This window comes from Bufo bufo, chromosome 4, assembly GCF_905171765.1.
Source record: "Bufo bufo chromosome 4, aBufBuf1.1, whole genome shotgun sequence".
In the NCBI taxonomy this organism is placed as follows: Eukaryota; Metazoa; Chordata; class Amphibia; order Anura; family Bufonidae; genus Bufo; species Bufo bufo.
The window spans coordinates 581,316,153-581,337,999 of record NC_053392.1 but is presented as its reverse complement, the minus strand read 5'-3'; the positions used below and the strand labels follow the sequence as shown (position 1 = coordinate 581,337,999).

Below are 21,847 nucleotides of genomic sequence, written 5' to 3'. Positions count from 1 at the left end.
ACAATATATGCTTTAAAACAAGGCCAGGATTACAGCATTGTCTCCCGCTTTCACTTTCAACCCTCACTCCCAACTCAATTTCTAACAGCTATATCTCTCGATGTAGAGCAGATAATGCTGTGATATGAGGGGTTAAAGTAGCCCTCCGCCATTGAGATAGCTGTGATCTCAGCACGGATGAGGTCCGTGTTGCATCCGGGTTTTTTTTGTTTGTTTTTTTGCAGATCCATTGTAACAATGCCTATCCTTGTCCCAAAAAAAACAGACAAGAGTAGGTCATGTTGACCTAGTAGGTCGGCGCAGGCGCTGTGAGGGAAAGACGCTCGCAGGCTGCCAGCTTCCGCACCGCACCTGCGCCGAATACTTTACAGCGCGAGATTTCACCAGAGCACAGGGCTGGCAGACAGATATGCTCCCACCCGGGAGCAGCCATTGGCAGACCACGATGGGGACAAGACTTCCTAGCATTGCAGGTGACGCTAGGGAGGCTCGTCCCAGTTGTGGCCTGCTGTTTTGATCTGCACGACAGAAAGAAGCAGCAGGTATGAGGGCATTTGGGGGGACATGTTTTAGACATTGGGGAACCCCTTTAATATTACTGGCTCCAGAAAACTTATGTAAGTTACACCACAAACCTACACCTGGCTGCTGTCAGCGTCCGGCCACACACACCTCCTGAGACACAACATTGAGAAAAGCCAGCCTTAATAAATTCCTCCTTATGTTTCTCGCCACAAAGTTCCAGTTGTATCCAATGCTCCTTCCAGACCAATACATTTTGCCAGCACTGGTATACTGTGTACCATTGTAGCAAACCCTCAGCTTTAAGTATTAGGCCTGTAGAGGTTTTTAATCCATTTAAAAAGCTTATCTGATGAGAGACAACCCCATCCAAAGCGCTGCCTCACTCCCTGGCACACAGCAGACGGTGCAGACCTTCCCACTGCATGTATCAGTACTTATAGAGATAAATGGTTGGCCTTGTAATACACCGACATCTCCGGTCCACAAAACCGGAAGCTGCTCATATCGGGTGGCTCTCAGAGGTGGGTAAAAGCAAGGATGCCCCTCTTATGACGGTGTACACGGAACGTCACTGCTGCAGCCCAGAGAAGCGGCGCTGGACCGAAGCGAGTGCAGGAAGGTAAAGCACATTTTTTATAAAAATAAATAAATAAAAAAAAAACTCTCGGACAAGTTGAATAAAGATAAAAAGCCACTTACCTAGTCACTAGTGCCCTATCCCAGCGATGAGGGTCCTGCCCCCTGTGGACTGGAAATGTGACGTCCCGCCTGGTGCACCGCTGCAGCCCTTCATTGGACCCTCCAGTGACGTGCCGCTTGGCGATACATTACCAATGAAGCCAGTCATTGGCTGCAGCGGCACATGTGACCCCCCCCATCCCCGTTACATGCAGAGACTGAAGCACAGTGAAGATAGCAGTGGACCCACAGAGCACAAACAGCACTATAGGGGCCCAACTGACTATGACGAGGTCCACTGGGTTTCCGCCAGAGAGCCTACTCTTTGGTCTGGCTTTTTTGGCCAAATCTGCGATGAAGGCTCCAAACCAGATGAGTGACTCCATAGAGGCGTGATTCAACCGAATCCTCCTTAGGCCTCGTTCAGATGAGCGATGCTTCCGGGTTATGTTGCTGACCTGTATAGCGAGTGGGAGAATTCAGGTCTGACGTTCTCAAGTTCGTTAAAGCCAAAAGGCACAGTATGTGGTATCATGGCCCAATTTTCATGGTAGACTAACCTATTCAAATCAATGGGCCTGAGAAAAAACAAAAACAATGTAGATCGGTGGGGTCTTTATTTTGCTCACGTATATAGTGCTGACTTACTCCACAGCGCTTTGCATACATCATCGCTTGCTGTCCCCAGCAGAGCTCACAATCTGTTCCCCATCAGTCTGTCTTTGGAGTGTGGGAGGAAACCAGACAACCCGGAGGAGACCCCCACAAACACGGGGAGAACATACAACATGCAGATGTTCTTGGTCAGACTCCGACCTAGGACCCCAGTGCTGCAGAATACCAGTGCTAACCACTGAGCCACCCTGCTCGGCCATCTCCAGAACTCCCACAGAAATGAACAGAGCTGAGAGCATCCCTGACCGACCTCTCCATTCATTTCAGGGAGCCCCATGGGGTACAGAGTTCTCATTCTCATGGGGTTTCCAGAGGTAGGACCCCCTCCATCTAATAGCTATCAAACATACCCCTTTAAGTGGGGCCAATCTCCATTCTGCTCGGATTCCACAGACGGATCCAGGCCCAATCAACTTGAATGGGTCCATGATCTGTTCGCACAGCAAAGAAGTAGTGCATGCACGGAGAGAAACCCAGCGGAAGCGCTCCGTAGTGCTACTGTGCCTCCATTACGCACCAGACCTTCCGGAATGCAGATTGTGGCGAAACCAACCTCGCCACTGGGTTTCGGAGGGGCCTGGCTACCAGCCTCTTGCCTCAGGATTATGGCCCATACTAACTTTAAAAGGAGCAGACAGACCGGACGCACAGCTTAAATCTGTCTTTGGAATTGTATTGTATGTTATGTGAGTGTACCCAGATAGCCAATTGTATTGTATTTGTGTATTCTGAGTGCCATTCACCTAATGATATGCACTAAGACTTGAGCTATCTGGGGCTATGTTAAATGTCTGTGTTTGCTGTGGGGGTGTGACATTGTGTGTTTGGGTGGTGATTTCTGTCCTGTTGTCTCCACATGTGTATTGGCGATTTCCCTTTGTCCTGAGAGATTATTGAATTGCTCCTCGGGTGTCTCCAGGGCAGAGAGGAGGAAACCATGATGCAATGTGGGGATGTGTTGTGTCTGTGTATCCTGAGTGCTACGTATCTGTCCTGTAGGTACCTGTGCTGTTTTCCCCTGAAGAAGCCGAATCGCTCGGCAAAACATGTAGGGAAGCAGGTCTATAGCTTTTAGGCAGGAAGGGTAGATTGAGGCATATAATAAAGTATTAAAGCATCAGAGTGCAGCTCCCCCCCCCCCCCGGGGGAATACATGAATGCACATGTGAAATACGCATTAGCAGTAGATACAATCACCCTGGAATCTACCCACACCTGATGGTTTTAAATGTTCGTCCCTAAGAGTATTATATATTATATATCTGTGTAATCTAAGGATTTCAATAAAGATTTAATTGTTAGTTTAAGTTATATTATCAGAGAGGTTGCAGACACACGCTCCAGGTCCAAGAGACCATTTAAAATTTTCCACGTATCTGTCCTGTGTCACAGTCTTTATTCTGGTCCCCTAGGGGCGTGTCCACCAGATGGGGACCTGCATAAATACGGGCGGGTAGCCCTCAATAAAGTGTGCCTGTTTTATCCTTCATCATGTTGAGGCTGGTGTTTGGGTAACTGATCGACACTGGGGGATTGCTATACGCTGGGAGATTTGCTATACTCCCCTGGCTATAACTACTAGCTCTTTTAAGAGCTGTTCCTGCTCTCTGGATTTAGGAGAGGTTCACCCACTGGAGCCTGGAGCCTTGTCGTAGGTCCAGGGTGGGTAGGAGACGGTGAGACCTCAACCAAGCTTCGGCGGTTCGTGGGGTCTGCAGTGCGTACGGTGTCAAGTGGAGTGCTTGGAGTCCTCGGAAAGCACTAGGAGCACCTATCAACGGAAATACCTGGTCGGGGTGCCAAGAGATCCGTTACACAGATGCAGTGCAAAAACGGCCGGGGCACGATCGGGTGCGTGAGCCCTAAGGATAAGGGAGACGCTATTCCTGGTGGCAAAAAAAAATCTGACCTCCATATCCAGACTGTTAATGGAGTTGTCCCAACAACCCAGCCTACGGATAGGGGAAAACTGTCCGATCGGTGGTGGTCTGACTGCCGGGGCCCCTGCTGATCAATAGAACGGGGGCCCCTGTTCACTTTTTTTTTAAATGAAGCAGTGGTCAGTCATACGCACAGCTGCTCCATCTAACTTTATAGGACTGCCGGAGACGGCCACGCGCTTGTATTCGGTTATCTCAGGCCGTCCCATAGACTCTGAACGGAGCGGGCACCGGGACTATCGGCCAATGCCACCACTGACCAGACACGTCCCCTGTTCTGGGGGCCACCCATACTGATCCAGTGCTTCTCAGCCTGGGGCTCTACAGGGGTTAGGAAAGAAAACAACTCTTATTAGGCATGATGGGAGTTGTAGTCTCACAACCGGTGGAGAGACACGTGTTGGGGGAATACTACTCTATGGAACAGCCATTTATGAAATTGTGTAACCTTCTGATACAACATGCAGCATATTAGATACCAAGGATACGGGGCAAACGTCCATATCAATATATATCCCATATTATACCGCACATATCATACAGCACATATCACACAGATCCCATGTTATACCGCACATATCACACAGCGATTGACATTTACCATATATCACGCTATACAGAGCAGAGGCTAAAATACTGTTACATTATACCATGTATAACGGAAGATTTATAGCATACTGTGCGGTCTATACATGTAATATAATTTTATGCTAATATATATTATGTTACACAGTATATTTCATAGATATGGTGGTATATAGAGGTAGAATAATGTTATATCATCTGCACACATCCTCCTGTTATACTGTACATAATGTTTACCATATATCACATATCCTATAATACCGCTATATCACACCCTGTATAACTGATGATTTATAGCACACCGTCTGTACATGTCAAGTTTATGCAATACAATATATTGCGTTATGTAGGATATTTCCTATATAAGATTATTACCGGCATATACCGCCATATCATCCTGTTATACAGCACTCATCCTATAACACTGCTATAGCACACCCTGGATAACTGATGCTTTATAATATACTGTCTATACATGTAATATGTTATCTCATGCAGTATATATATATTTATTCCATTACACCCTCCACCTCTATACCGCCACATACCACCATATCACCCGCACACATCCTCCCATGTTATACAGCGCAGAATACCATATATCCCCTTATACAGCACATATCCTATAATACTGCTATAGCACACCGTCTGTAGATGTAACAGTTTTATGCTATACAATATATAAGATCATTACCTGCATATTCCGCCATATCACCCCCTGTAATATCACCCCTCCCCCGCACACCGCTATCCTGCCATATACCGAGGCTACCACCGCCTCCCCGGCCGCAGCCCCAGAGACAAAATGGCAGACGTACCGGGCTCGTAGTCGGGGATCCGGGCCTGGAAGTCGGCTCCCACCCTCATGCCCACATCTGTGGAGAGAAGAGGAGAGGCTCTAGCGGGGCCGAGGCCGCACTCACACTCACACTCAGGCGGGGAGACAGGGGACGGGGGTCAGTCACCACACTGATCGAGGCTACCACCGTGCTCGTCGTCGCTGCCGCCGCTCTCCTCGGAGTAGTGTCCATTGGAGGCGCTGGACGGGCTCTTGGTGCCATTGGAGCGATTCTTGCCTAGATACTCGGTGCCCTTGTCCATCATGCCCGGCATGGCTGCGGTTCCCGCCCGGTGTCGGTATCCGTCAGGGGGGACTTGTTAATATGGAGGAGGCTCGGAGCGCACTCACACGCAGCCTTCTTACTGCTGAGCTTCGTATCACTCCGCCGTCGGGCTCAGGTCTCGGCGCTCAGGTCGGTCATGTGACCAGAGGACGGGCTGGTCGGGCACGTTGAGGTTGATGGAGCGGGTGTAGGCAGACGGGGCAGAGGACCGGGGAGTCCGGGCGGATTAGGGGGTGAGTGGGCGCTGAACTCTTTGACCTGGTGGAAGCGGCCGCCGTGAGGTGTCCTGGTGCGGAGTGACACGGCTGCGAGTGACGTGCCTGCCTGGGAGAGGGGACCAGAGACAAGGCGCAGGGCTGTGGAAGCCGCACTGTGCGCCAGATGTGAACACAGCTGTGCATGTGTGCCTGTCTGACTGCAGACACACAGATGGGGAAAGATAGAGGAAGAACCTCCATAACAGAGCCAGTAACCCAATAATAATGACTCAGCTATAGACACCCCAATAAGAGTATGCACACTTCCATAAAAGCGCATCAACTATAGGAAAATCCGATAACAGCACATCCTAAAATCACAGATCCCCATAACAGTGTCATCCACATGTCCCCCATTACAGTGTCATCCACATGTCCCCCATTACAGTGCCATCCACAGGTCCCCCATAACAGTGACATCCACAGATCCCCCATAACAGTGTGTCATCCACATGTCCCCAATAACAGTGTCATCCACAGATCCCCCATAACAGTGTGTCATCCACAGATCCCCCATAACAGTGTGTCATCCACAGATCCCCCATAACAGTGTGTCATCCACAGATCCCCCATAACAGTGTGTCATCCACAGATCCCCCATAACAGTGTGTCATCCACAGATCCCCCATAACAGTGTGTCATCCACAGATCCCCCATAACAGTGTGTCATCCACAGATCCCCCATAACAGTGTGTCATCCACAGATCCCCCATAACAGTGTCATCCACAGATCCCCCATAACAGTGTCATCCACATGTCCCCATAACAGTGACATCCACAGATCCCCCATAACAGTGACATCCACAGATCCCCCATAACAGTGACATCCACAGATCCCCCATAACAGTGACATCCACAGATCCCTCATAGCAGTGCGTCATCCACAGATCCCCCATAGCAGTGTGTCATCCACAGTTCCCCATAACAGTGTGTCATCCACAGTTCCCCATAACAGTGTGTCATCCACAGTTCCCCATAACAGTGTGTCATCCACAGATCCCCCATAACAGTGTGTCATCCACAGTTCCCCCATAACAGTGTGTCATCCACAGATCGCCCATAACAGTGTCATCCACAGATCCCCCATAACAGTGTGTCATCCACAGATCCCCTATAACAGTGTCATCCACAGATCACCCATAACAGTGTGTCATCCACAGATCCCCCATAACAGTGTGTCATCCACATGTCCCCCATAACAGTGCCATCCACAGATCCCCCATAACAGTGCCATCCACAGATCCCCCATAACAGTGACATCCACAGATCCCCCATAACAGTGATATCCACAGATCCCTCATAGCAGTGCGTCATCCACAGATCCCCCATAACAGTGCGTCAACCACAGTTCCCCATAACAGTGTGTCATCCACAGTTCCCCATAACAGTGTGTCATCCACAGATCCCCATAACAGTGTGTCATCCACAGTTCCCCCATAACAGTGTCATCCACAGATCACCCATAACAGTGTCATCCACAGATCCCCCATAACAGTGTGTCATCCACAGATCCCCTATAACAGTGTCATCCACAGATCACCCATAACAGTGTCATGCATAGATTCCCCATAACAGTGTGTCAGTCACAGATCCCCCCATCACAGTGTGTCAACCACAGATGCCCCCATAAGTGTGTCATCCACAGATCCCCCATAACATTGTTCTCCACAGACCCCATAACAGTGCGTCATCCACAGATCCCCCATAACAGTGCGTCATTTACAGATCCCCCATAACAGTGCATCATTTACAGATCCCCATAACAGTGCGTCATTTACATATCCCCCATAACAGTGTGGTGTCATCCACAGATCACCCATAACAGCACATCCTAAAATCACAGATCCCCATAACAGTGTCATCCACATGTCCCCCATTACAGTGTCATCCACATGTCCCCCATTACAGTGCCATCCACAGGTCCCCCATAACAGTGACATCCACAGATCCCCCATAACAGTGTGTCATCCACATGTCCCCAATAACAGTGTCATCCACAGATCCCCCATAACAGTGTGTCATCCACAGATCCCCCATAACAGTGTGTCATCCACAGATCCCCCATAACAGTGTGTCATCCACAGATCCCCCATAACAGTGTGTCATCCACAGATCCCCCATAACAGTGTGTCATCCACAGATCCCCCATAACAGTGTGTCATCCACAGATCCCCCATAACAGTGTGTCATCCACAGATCCCCCATAACAGTGTCATCCACATGTCCCCCATTACAGTGTCATCCACATGTCCCCCATTACAGTGCCATCCACAGGTCCCCCATAACAGTGACATCCACAGATCCCCCATAACAGTGTGTCATCCACATGTCCCCAATAACAGTGTCATCCACAGATCCCCCATAACAGTGTGTCATCCACAGATCCCCCATAACAGTGTGTCATCCACAGATCCCCCATAACAGTGTGTCATCCACAGATCCCCCATAACAGTGTGTCATCCAAAGTTCCCCATAACAGTGTGTCATCCACAGTTCCCCATAACAGTGTGTCATCCACAGATCCCCCATAACAGTGTGTCATCCACAGTTCCCCCATAACAGTGTGTCATCCACAGATCGCCCATAACAGTGTCATCCACAGATCCCCCATAACAGTGTGTCATCCACAGATCCCCTATAACAGTGTCATCCACAGATCACCCATAACAGTGTGTCATCCACAGATCCCCCATAACAGTGTGTCATCCACATGTCCCCCATAACAGTGCCATCCACAGATCCCCCATAACAGTGCCATCCACAGATCCCCCATAACAGTGACATCCACAGATCCCCCATAACAGTGACATCCACAGATCCCTCATAGCAGTGCGTCATCCACAGATCCCCCATAACAGTGCGTCAACCACAGTTCCCCATAACAGTGTGTCATCCACAGTTCCCCATAACAGTGTGTCATCCACAGATCCCCATAACAGTGTGTCATCCACAGTTCCCCCATAACAGTGTCATCCACAGATCACCCATAACAGTGTCATCCACAGATCCCCCATAACAGTGTGTCATCCACAGATCCCCTATAACAGTGTCATCCACAGATCACCCATAACAGTGTCATGCATAGATTCCCCATAACAGTGTGTCAGTCACAGATCCCCCCATCACAGTGTGTCAACCACAGATGCCCCCATAAGTGTGTCATCCACAGATCCCCCATAACATTGTTCTCCACAGACCCCATAACAGTGCGTCATCCACAGATCCCCCATAACAGTGCGTCATTTACAGATCCCCCATAACAGTGCATCATTTACAGATCCCCATAACAGTGCGTCATTTACATATCCCCCATAACAGTGTGGTGTCATCCACAGATCACCCATAACAGTGTGTCATCCACAGATCCCCCATAACAGTGTGTCATCCACAGATCCCCCATAACAGTGTGTCATCCACATGTCCCCCATAACAGTGCCATCCACAGATCCCCCATAACAGTGACATCCACAGATCCCCCATAACAGTGACATTCACAGATCCCCCATAACAGTGCGTCAACCACAGTTCCCCATAACAGTGTGTCATCCACAGTTCCCCATAACAGTGTGTCATCCACAGTTCCCCATAACAGTGTGTCATCCACAGATCCCCATAACAGTGTGTCATCCACAGTTCCCCATAACAGTGTCATCCACAGATCGCCCATAACAGTGTCATCCACAGATCCCCCATAACAGTGTGTCATCCACAGATCCCCTATAACAGTGTCATCCACAGATCACCCATAACCGTGTCATGCATAGATTCCCCATAACAGTGTGTCAGTCACAGATCCCCCATCACAGTGTGTCAACCACAGATGCCCCCATAAGTTTGTCATCCACAGATCCCCCATAACATTGTTCTCCACAGACCCCATAACAGTGCGTCATCCACAGATCCCCCATAACAGTGCGTCATTTACAGATCCCCCATAACAGTGCATCATTTACAGATCCCCATAACAGTGCGTCATTTACATATCCCCCATAACAGTGTGGTGTCATTCACAGATCCCCCATAATAGTCTGTCATCCACAGATCCGTGTGGTGTCATTCACAGATCCCCCATAACAGAGTGTCATTCACAGATCCCCCATAATAGTCTGTCATCCACAGATCCGCCCATAAGTGTGTCATCCACAGAGCCTCCCCATAATAGTGTGTCATCCACAGATCCCCCCATAACAGTGTGTCATTCACAGGTCCCCCATAACAGTGTCATCCACAGATCCCCCATAACAGTGTGTCATCCACAGTTCCCCCATAACAGTGTCATCCACAGATCCCCCATAACAGTGTGTCATCCACAGATCCCCCATAACAGTGTGTCATCCACAGATCCCCCATAACAGTGTGTCATCCACAGATCCCCCATAACAGTGTGTCATCCACAGATCCCTCATAACAGTGTGTCATCCACAGATCCCCCATAACAGTGTGTCATCCACAGATCCCCCATAAGTGTGTCACCCACAGATCCTCCAAAACAGTGTCATCCACAGATCCCCCATCAGTGTGTCAACCAAAGATCCCCCCATAAGTGTGTCATCCACAGATCCCCATAACAGTGTGTCATCCACAGATCCCCATAACAGTGTGTCATCCACAGATCCTCATAACAGTGTGTCATCCACAGATCCCCATAAGTGTTCTCCACAGATCCTCATAACAGTGTGTCATCCACAGATCCCCATAACAGTGTCATCCACAGATCCCTCATAACAGTGTGTCATCCACAGATCCCCCATAACAGTGTCATCCACAGATCCCCCATAACAGTGTGTCATCCACAGATCCCCCATAACAGTGTGTCACCCACAGATCCTCCAAAACAGTGTCATCCACAGATCCCCCATCAGTGTGTCAACCAAAGATCCCCCCATAAGTGTGTCATCCACAGATCCCCATAACAGTGTGTCATCCACAGATCCTCATAACAGTGTATCGTCCACAGATCCCCCATAACAGTGTGTCATTTACAGATCCCCCCATAACAGTGTGGTGTCATTCACAGATCCCCCATAACAGAGTGTCATTCACAGAGCCCCCCCATAATAGAGTGTCATTCACAGATCCCCCCATAATAGAGTGTCATCCACAGATGCCCCAATAATAGTGTGTCATCCACAGAGCCCCCCCATAATAGTGTGTCATCCACAGATCCCCCCATAAGTGTGTCATTCACAGGTCCCCCATAACAGTGTCATCCATAGATCCCCCATAACAGAGTGTCATCCACAGATCTCCGAAAACAGTGTCATCCACAGATCCCCCATAACAGTGTGTTATCCACAAATCCACCCATAACAGTGTGTCATCCAGAGATCCCCCATAACAGTATGTCATCCACAGATCCCCCATAACAGTGTGTCACCCACAGATCCTCCAAAACAGTGTCATCCACAGATCCCCCATCAGTGTGTCAACCAAAGATCCCCCCATAAGTGTGTCATCCACAGATCCCCATAACAGTGTGTCATCCACAGATCCCCATAACAGTGTGTCATCCACAGATCCCCATAACAGTGTGTCATCCACAGATCCCCCATAACAGTGTGTCGTCCACAGATCCCCCATAACAGTGTGTCATCCACTGATCCCCCATAACAGTGTGTCATCCACAGATCCCCCATAACAGTGTCATCCACAGATCCCCCATAACATTGTGTCATCCACAGATCCCCCATAACAGTGTGTCACCCACAGATCCTCCAAAACAGTGTCATCCACAGATCCCCCATCAGTGTGTCAACCAAAGATCCCCCCTTAAGTGTGTCATCCACAGATCCCTATAACAGTGTGTCATCCACAGATCCCCATAACAGTGTGTCATCCACAGATCCCCATAACAGTGTGTCATCCACAGATCCCCATAACAGTGTTCTCCACATATCCCCATAACAGTGTGTCGTCCACAGATCCCCCATAACAGTGTGTCATTTACAGATCCCCCCATAACAGTGTGGTGTCATTCACAGAACCCCCATAACAGAGTGTCATTCACAGATCCCCCCATAATAGTGTGTCATCCACAGATGCCCCCATAATAGTGTGTCATCCACAGAGCCCCCCATAAGTGTGTCATTCACAGGTCCCCCATAACAGTGTCATCCATAGATCCCCCATAACAGAGTGTCATCCACAGATCCCCCATAACAGTGTGTCATCCACAAATCCACCCATACCAGTGTGTCATCCACAGATGCCCCATAACAGTGTGTCATCCACAGTGTAGCTGGCCCGCTAAGACTTGTCCTAGGTTGCTAGTATAGCTTATATGTGTATACAGCTAATCCTGCCAATAACCTTAATACAGTTCCTATTTTTATGTGTTAAAGACAAAAGCAGAGTTATTTACTGTGACATCATGTTTTGGATGTCATATAACTATTATATTTTGTGTTCACAGAAGCAGAAAAAGATAATATGCCTTTAAGATTCATTATATTAATGTGAGGTAAGCTCAGTGACACAGCAGAAACAACAGAAAGTATAGTGTTAATTTGTTGTTGCTGGGCAGAAGTCTAGACCAATCAGAGCCAGCTTCTCACACAGCAAGAGTTTTCACCAATCACAGCCAGCCTCACACACAGCCTGTCTGGGAATTCCCCCAGCTCCTGCTGCTAGAATTATTCACTAGAGACAGGAGCTGAAGAGACATTCACTCCAATGAGAGCTGAGTTTTATGGGAACAAGAGGCCAAAATAGGTATTTAAAACAGTTATATAATGTTCATATTGTTAGTATTGTGTTTAGAACTGTATACTGAACTAGAAATACAGTGGATATAGAAAGTCTACACACCCCTATTAAAATGTCAGGTTTCTGTGCTGTAAAAAAATTAGACAAAGATAAATAATTTCAGAGCTTTTTACACCTTTAATGTGACCTATAAACTGTACAACTCAATTGAAAAACAAACTGAAATCTTTTAGGTGGAGGGAAGAAAAAAAAAACTAAAATAATGTAGTTGCATGCTTATAACTGGGGATGTAGCTGTGTTCAGAATTAAGCAATCACATTCACAATCCTGTAAAATAGGAGTCAGCATACACCGGCCATCATTTAAAGTGCCTTTGATTAACCCCAAATAAAGTTCAGCTGCTCTAGTTGGTCTTTCCTGAAATTTTCTTAGTCGCATCTCACAGCAAAAGCCATGGTCCACAGAGAGCTCCCAAAGCATCAGAGGGATCTCATTGTTAACCCCTTAGGGACGCATGACGTACCGGTACAACATGTTTCCCGAGTCCTTAAGGACCCATGACGTACCGGTACGTCATGGCTTTAAAATGCGATTGCAGCGCCGCGGGGGTTAATCGGTACAGGATGCCGGCTGAATGCCGGCATCCTGTCACAACGCCAGGGCCCCCCCCCCCCCCCCAGTATCGGCGATCGCAGAAAACCGCAGGTCAATTCAGACCTGCGGTTTGCTGCGTTTCCGGTCCATTCGGGTCTCCGGTGACCCGATGAACCGGAAAAAGACTGCGATCGGTGGCGTAATTACACACCACCAATCGCAGTACGAAGATTTGGAGAGGTGGTGCTGGCCATGGTGCTGATGGCTGCTGTCCAGGGTGCTGATTGGTGCAGGGGAGAAGAGGCGCAAGATTCAAACTTCCTGCGCTCCTCTCTCCCCTCCTCTTCCTGTTCTGCACGAGCACCCTGCAACACCGTCCTCACCACGCTCCTGAGTCCCCCCTAATCGGCATCCATCACCCTCCTGCACCCATCACCCTTCAGGTAGGTTAGGGTCAGTGAGGGAGAGGCACCGTTAGGCAGGGATAGAAGAGAAAAAAAAAAGGAACTTTATCTAAAACTTATTGTTTTTTTGCTTTGAGACCCTAGACCCCCTCCCACTTGCCCCCCCCCCCCCCCAGCCCGCGTCCGTAAGAATCTGCCCTATAAAAATAACATTTGACCAAACCCCTCGGATGAACAGCGTTAAAAATATAAAATACAAACGGTGCCAAAACACCCATTTTTGGGCAACATTTCCATTTGAATCCTTTTTTTCCGGTAATAAAGCAAGGGTTAACAGCCAAACAAAACTAAATATTTATTGCCCTGATTCTGTAGTTTGCAGAAACACCCCATATGTGGTTGTAAATGGCTATATAGCCACACGGCAGGGCATAGAACGAAGGGAACTCCATATGGTTTCTGGAAGGCAGATTTTGATGGACTGGTTTATTTACACCATGTCCCATTAGAAGCCCCCCCTGATGTAGTCTAAGAAACTACACCCCTCAAGGTATTCAAAAGTTACTTTGCAAACTTTGTTAACCCTTTAGGTGTTCCACAAAACTAAATGGCGAATGTAGAAACAATTTTAGAATTTACATTTTTTGTTACCTTGCCTCAAAAAAGTCTAATATAGAGCAACCAAAAATCATATTTACCCTAAAATAGTCCCAAAACAACAACCACCGTATCCCGTAGTTTCCTAGATGGGGTCACTTTTATGGAGTTTCTACTCTAGGGGTGCATCAGGGGGCTTGAAAGGGTACATGGTGTAAATAAACCAGTCCAGCAAAATCTGCCTTTCAAAAACCATATGGCGTTCCCCTTCTTCTATGTCCTGCCGTTTAGCCAAATAGTAGTTTACGACCACATATGGGGTGTTTCTGCAAAATACAGAATCAGGGCAACCCATTTTGAGTTTTGTTTGGCTGTTAACCCATTTTTTACAGTAATAAAGTAAGGGTTAAAATGGAAAAAATTTAAAAAAATAGAAATTCCTAAATTGTTTCTCCATCTGCCATTAACTCTTGTGGAACACATAAAGGGTTAACAAAGTTTGTAAACCCAGTTTTGAATACCTTGAGGGGTGTACTTTCTTAGATGGAGTCACTTTTTTGGAATTTCTATTCTAGGGGTGCAAAGGGGGGCTTGAAATGGGACATGGTATAAACAAAACCAGTCCTGCAAAATCTGCCTTCCAAAACCCATATGGCGTTCCCCTCCTTCTATGTCCTCCCGTTAGGCCAAACAGTAGTTTACGACCACATATGGGGTGTTTTTGCAAACTACAGAATCAGGGCAACCCATATTGAGTTTTGTCTGGCAGTTAACCCTTGCTTTATTACTGGAAAAAATGGGTTAAAATGGAAAATTTTCCAAAAAATAGAAATTTCTAAATTGTTTCTCCATCTGCCATTAACTTTTGTGGAACACCTAAAGGGTTAACAAAGTTTGTAAACCCATTTTTGAATACCTTGAGGGGTGTACTTTCTTAGATGGAGTCACTTTTTTGAAATTTCTATTCTAGGGGTGCAACGGGGGGCTTCAAATGGGACATGGTATAAACAAAACCAGCCCTGCAAAATCTGCCTTGCAAAAACCATATGGCGTTCCCCTCCTTCTATGTCCTCTCGTTTGGCCAAACAGTAGTTTACGACCACATATGGGGTGTTTCTGCAAACTACAGAATCAGGGCAACCCATATTGATAAAATTGATTATATTGGAAAATTTTCCAAAAAATCTAAATCCTTAAATTTTATGTCCATTTGCCATGAAGTCTTGTGGAAGAACTAAAGGGTTAACAAAGTTTGTAAAAACAGTTTTGAATACCTTGAGGGGTGTAGTTTCTAGAATGGGGTAATTTTTGGATGGTTTCTATTATGTAAGCCTCACAAAGTGACTTCAAACCTGAACTGGTCCATAAAAAGTGGGATTTGGAAACTTTCTGAAAAATTTCAAAATTTGATTCTAAACTTCAAAGCTATGTAACATCCCCAAAAAATAAAATATCATTCCCAAAATGATACAAACATGAAGTAGACATATGGGGAATGTAAAGTCATCACAATTTTTGGGGTTATTACTATGTATTACAGAAGTAGAGAAACTGAAACTTTGAAATTTGCAAATTTTTCCAAATTTTTGGTAAATTTGGCATTTTTTTATGCAAAAAAATTAATTTTTTTGACCCAATTTTAGCAGTGTCATGAAGTACAATATGTGACGAAAAAACAATCTCAGAACGGCCTGGGTAAGTCAAAGCGTTTTAAAGTTATCAGCACTTAAAGTGACACTGGTCAGATTTGCAAAAAATGGCCAAGTCCTTAAGGTGAAATAGGGCTGAGTCCTTAAGGGGTTAAAAGGTATCAGTCAGGAGAAGGGTACAAAAAAATTTCCAAGGCATTAGATATACCATGGAACACAGTGAAGACAGTCATCATCAAGTGGAGAAAATATGGCACAACAGTGACATTACCAAGAACTGGACGTCCCTCCAAAATTGATGAAAAGACGAGAAGAAAACTGGTCTGGGAGGCGACCAAGAGGCCTACAGCAACATTAAAGGGGCTGCAGGAATATCTGGCAAGTACTGGCTGTGTGGTACATGTGACAACAATCTCCCGAATTCTTCATATGTCTGGGCTATGGGGTAGAGGGCAAGACGAAAGCCTTTTCTTACGAAGAAAAACATCCAAGCCAGGCTACATTTTGCAAAAACACATCTGAAGTCTCCCAAAAGCATGTGGGAAAAGATGTTATGGTCTGACGAAACCAAGGTTGAGCTTTTTGGCCATAATTCCAAAAAATATGTTTGGTGCAAAAACAACACTGCACATCACCAAAAGAACACCATCCCCACAGTGAAGCATGGTGGTGGCAGCATCATGCCAAGGGGCGGTTTTTCTTAGTTAAGCTAGAGGGAATTATGAACAGTTCCAAATACCAGTCAATATTGGCACAAAACCTTCAGGCTTCTGCTAGAAAGCTGAACATGAAGAGGAACTTCATCTTTCATCATGACAACGACCCAAAGCATACATCCAAATCAACAAAGGAATGGCTTCACCAGAAGAAGATTAAAGTTTTGGAATGGCCCAGCCAGAGCCCAGACCTGAATCCGATTGATAATCTGTGGGGTGATCTGAAGAGGACTGGGCACAGGAGATGCCCTCGCAATCTGACAGATTTGTAGTGTTTTTGCAAAGAAGAGTGGGCAAATCTTGCCAAGTCATAATGTGCCATGCTGATAGACTCATACCCCAAAAGACTGAGTGCTGTAATAAAATCAAAAGGTGCTTCAACAAAGTATTAGTTTAAGGGTGTGCACACTTATGCAACCACATTATTTTATTTTTATATTTTTTCTTCCCTCTACCTAAAATATTTCAGTTTGTTTTTCAATTGAATTGTACAGTTTATAGGTCACATTAAAGGTGGAAAAAGTTCTAAAATGATTTATCTTTGTCTCATTTCTTTACATCACAGACACCTGACATTTTAACAGGGGTGTGTAGACTTTTTATATCCACTGTATATGTGTTTACTTACAGTTCCACCAATTGTAACCATACAATTGCAAATACAAATTGCAAGCATACAAACCAGATTCCATACAAATTGCATACAAACTGCGAACTGCTCATACCAGATCATAAGCAATTGCAAACTGCAAACTTTAAACCAAGTTGAGCAAGTAGAACTATTAGTTAGACCTCAGATATACCTCTCAGAGAGATCATAAAGTGCTTAAATAACTTAAAGTGAGAGTACAGATACTCAAGAAGAGAAATATATCCACCATTTTATGTTGAATGACAAGATTGAACAGTTGAACCACCATCCTATGCATAACGCCATTTTGTGATATCTTTTCAACACATGTTTTGTAGATGGACTATCTACTGCGGAGGCGGCACTGTTATATATGAAGAAAAGTTGAAGTTAATAAAGAAGTTATTTAAAGCTTTTGTTGTGCTCTTTATACCTGCTGTTTCCATAGAACGGCGCTAGAGGAATTACAGAGTAATAGACAGTCTGGTTAGATATCAAAATTCTTCTAATGCCACAGCACAAAAGGCACTTCATAGTGCTGCGCCTGCCACAGTGGAACTATTACCCTCAGAGGGCGAAGCGATAGCGCTCCTCAACTTGCACAGTAAAGAGCGCATTAGAGCAGCAGAGCACCAGCATATACCGCTGTGCAGCAACTGTTCCCTGAGTGAGCAAGCAAAGACACCTCAGCGGAGCTACCATAGAGGCCATAGAACGTGTGCATTAGTCAAACTGCAGACGACTCTCAAAGTGGCAGAACGGCAAAGGCAAAATAGTCAGAGAAATAGCGCCAACCCTCCTGCGATCCCTAGAGAGAGAAAGAGACGCATGGTGCGAGGCCAAAGTCCAGAGCTAGAGTGCCCGCACCGCTATCCACGGAGAGACCATGTACTGCAGCCAGCTAGTTTCCCGCCACTAGGCACAAAGCCTGCAGAAGCGTATCCAAGCCAGCGCATCGCAAGTCTGCACAGAGCATCGCAAGTTATCACAGAGCATCGCAAGTCTGCACAGAGCATCGCAAGTCTGCACAGAGCATCGCAAGTTATCAGAGCATCGCAAGTTATCACAGAGTATCGCAAGTCATCACAGAGCATCGCAAGTCAGCGCAGAGCATCGCATCATATCAAGAAAAGACATGTCTCCTTTAAGACTGACATTTGTTTCTGCTCTTCAAAATAAGGTCAAAGCTTTCCTTTTATTACTTATCATTCCACATAGCTTTTGGCATAAAGAGACATTTTTTGTGTTCAGAAATAAGAGACTTTAAAGTAAAACAAAGGACAGTTTGTATTACACGGACTCTATTGCATTTAAAGTAAAAGTCATTTATTGCCTGCATTTATCGCTGTTACATTTAAAGTCAAAGTCATTTATTTATGCATTTGTCAATATTGCATTTAAAGTGAAAGGACTCTTAATATTTGTATTGATTGTTATATCATTTAAAGTAAAATGTCTGAGCTTAGTATTACCATGCCACTGTTAGAGGATACAAAGATAGATAGAGTAGAGGGGGAAGAGCAAGGGAACCTGTCTAAGGTAGAAGAGTCTTATGCAGCATTAGTCTTGCCTCAAACAAATATAGCCCAAACAGATGAACTAAGACATTCATCACGTGCCAGAAAACTGACCCCAAAGATACTAGAAAATTTGGAGCAAGAAGCAGCATTAAAAGGAAAAAAGTTCACCAGAATGTATGAGAAGTAGAAATTATACATTAAAGACATTCGTGGAAAGTTAAAACAAAAAAGTATAAAAGGGACTTTGAGTGATATGGTAGAGACGGTAGAAGAATCTGAATCAGAGCTTATGGCAGCATATGTCAACCTGCGGTCGCTTACGACACCTTCCTAGGATACGACACCTTCCCAGGACATTGTAAGGCACATGGACATATGTACTGCAGTCACTAAAGATTTAGTAAAGCTCATGAGAGAACTTTTATCTGCAGCTAATTATGATGAAGTTACAGCAAGAAGTAGAATGAACGAGCTTCTTATGAGAGACTATGCTAGGTCCTTAGGGGGAACCACAATCTCAAGTGTGACTTCCTTCGCTAGCAAAAGTGCCACCCACATATCAGAGTCCTCAAATACTTCAGCCAAAAGAAAGGAATTAACTGAACAACTTGCTGTCAAGAGAGCAGAAATGGAAGCTGCCATCGGGGTGCAGCGCCAACTGATCCCTGAAAAGGAAGCTGAAAAGGATGCACAATGCCATCAGATAAAAGCTGAAATGAATGCACAACGCTATCAGATGGAAACTGAAATAGATGCACAGCGCCAACAGATGAAAAGTCTGGAAAGGCTAAAAAGAAGTTAAGATCATAGAAGCCAGACTCAGAGTACACGAAGAGGATATGAATCAGAGTAGTCATAGGTTCAAATCTAAGTGAAGAAGCAGACTCCTACTTTGCTACTTACGCCCATGAGAATGGAAGGGAATCTCCAGCATTTAGTGAGAGAATTTATTATCCTTCCATCCCTGCTCAGAAAAACAAAGAGAGGCCTAGTCCAGTGTTAGGGAAAAGGTGTGTGAATTTACCCTCTATCTCTACCAGAAACGATAAAGAAAAGGACTCACCTAATTCAGAACTAAGTGAGAAAATAGAACCGGATGATTCTATTCCTAGGTGTCACGGCAAATGCTCAGGAGAGTGTTACAACTATTGTCCCAACAGGACAACAGAGAACAGTACTCGCTAGACTTCCTGTGCCGGAACCCACTATATTTTCAGGAGACGTACTGAAGTTCATAGAGTGGAAGGCAAGTTTTGAAATGATCATTGAGCATCATTGCTTCAGTCCAATCAACAAGTTATTCTACCTTCAGAGATATGTTGTGGGGAAGCAAAGTTCTTGAAGGTAACTTCTATAGAAAAGACGAAGAAGCCTACAAGCAAGCTTGGGAAAAATTAAATGCAAGATATGGTCATCCTTTCTTAGTACAAAGAGCTTTTAGAGAGAAATTGAATAACTGGCCTAAAATAGGTCCTAAAGGACACTTCAGACTCCAAGAGTACGGTGACTTCCTGCAAGTATGCAGCAATGCCATCCCAAACGTTCAAGGACTGGAAGTACTGAACGACTATCTTGAAAACCACAGGATGCTAACTAAGCTACCTGAAGAAGTGGCTTCTAGATGGAATCGCTATGTGACTGAACAGTTAGATCTAGGCAAGAACTTCCCAAGTTTTAAAGAGTTCTCAGAGTTTGTCAATAAGGAAGCACGGATAGCATGTAACCCAGTAACATCATCTTACGTCTTAAAATCCTTAGAAGAAAGGCCTGCAAGAGAGATAAGACATGCAAGAGCAACTAGCTTTGCAACCAACACAGCAGCTAAAGGTCCAGATACCTACGAGAGCAAGTTCAAAGTCACTACTGGGATCAGTAGAGAGACAGAACCGACAAATCTTTAGACTACCTTCAAGTGTATGTTCTGTGGAGAGAACCACTCCATACATAAGTGCCAACATTCTACACCACTACATGAAGAACGTCCAAAGAAAGATAAATCCTTAATGCCTAAAGATACTGAGGAAGGAAAGTAAGTATCGGTATTCTCTTGCAGAGTGAGAGAAGGAGAAAGCAATGGCACATCAATGGTTGTACCAGTGTGCATATTAAATCCTAAAAGGAGGAACAAGAAGGTATACGCTACTGGATGCCCAGAGTGACGTCACCTTCATTGATCAAGAAATCTGCAAGAAATTACAAGTGACTACAGAACCAATGACGCTCAAACTCACAACAATGACAGGGAGAGACACATTAGTGAACAGTCAAAGGGTCAAATGACTGAGAGTTAGAGGACTTCATTCAAACTGCACATTAGATCTACCTCCAGCTTATACAAAAGACGATATACCTCTAGATCGAGATCGCATACCTACCTGTGAAACAGCCAATGAATGGGAGCACCTATCTGTCATATCTCATGAAGTGTCCCCGCTAAAGGAGTCTGGTGTTGGACTGTTGATAGGCTACGATTGTCCCAAAGCCTTGGTACCATGAAAGGTAATCACAGGAGGAAAGGGTGAACCCTACACTGTTCAAACTGATCTAGGATGGGGTGTTGTTGGAGGAAAACAGCAGATCGCAAACTCAAGACAGGTGACAGGATTGTGTCATCGAATATCTGTCCAAGAGTTACTAACTGTAAGTCCTGCAAAAGTAATCAAGATCCTTGAATCCGACTTTGCAGATATAAGTTCTAAAGAAAAGAGTGTATCCCAAGAAGACATAAAGATTGTACACACTCTAGAAGAAAATATTTAGCAGAATCAACAAGGTCATCTTGAAATGCCCTTACCCTTTAGAGAGCGACCTCATCTGCCAAATAACAGAAATCTTGCCCTAGCAAGATTTAAATGTTTGAAGAAAAGGTTGGATAGAGATCCCAAACTCAAGAATTATTACTTGAAATTCATGGAAGGCATCCTTGAAGAAGGACATGCAGAGAAAGTTAATAATCAGCCTAAAGAAGGAGAAGTGTGGTACATGCCACATCAAGGTGTTTGCCACTCAAAAAACCCCAGATAAGATTAGAGTAGTATTTGATTGCTCAGCAAAGTACAATGGTGTTGCATTGAATGATCATCTACTAAGGCCTCTTTCACACTTGCGTTGTCCGGATCCGTCCGGATCCGTCGTGCACTCTATTTGCCGGACGGATCCGTCTTCAAAATGCGTTCAGTGTTACTATGGCACCCAGGACGCTATTAAAGTCCTGGCTGCCATAGTAGTAGTGGGGAGCGGGGGAGC

The 21,847-nt window shown here is 45.5% G+C and overlaps 1 protein-coding gene across 4 annotated transcripts in view; it reads right to left on the bottom strand.

The window, feature by feature from the left end:
• The window catches only part of RCOR3 (REST corepressor 3), a 35,414-nt gene extending 29,623 nt beyond the window's left edge, over positions 1-5,791 (bottom strand). The window contains exons 1-2 of one of the 4 annotated variants that reach the window (XM_040430379.1): positions 5,390-5,791; positions 5,222-5,278 (exon numbers count right to left, since the gene is read on the bottom strand). In XM_040430379.1, coding sequence (XP_040286313.1) covers positions 5,222-5,278; positions 5,390-5,516 — 184 coding nt within the window. In that variant the 5' untranslated portion in view covers positions 5,517-5,791. Of the gene's footprint in view, positions 1-5,221 lie in introns of all 4 variants that reach the window. The other 3 variants (XM_040430380.1, XM_040430378.1, XM_040430381.1) reach the window with 3 other exon arrangements.
• Between the last annotated feature and the right edge of the window lie 16,056 nt (positions 5,792-21,847).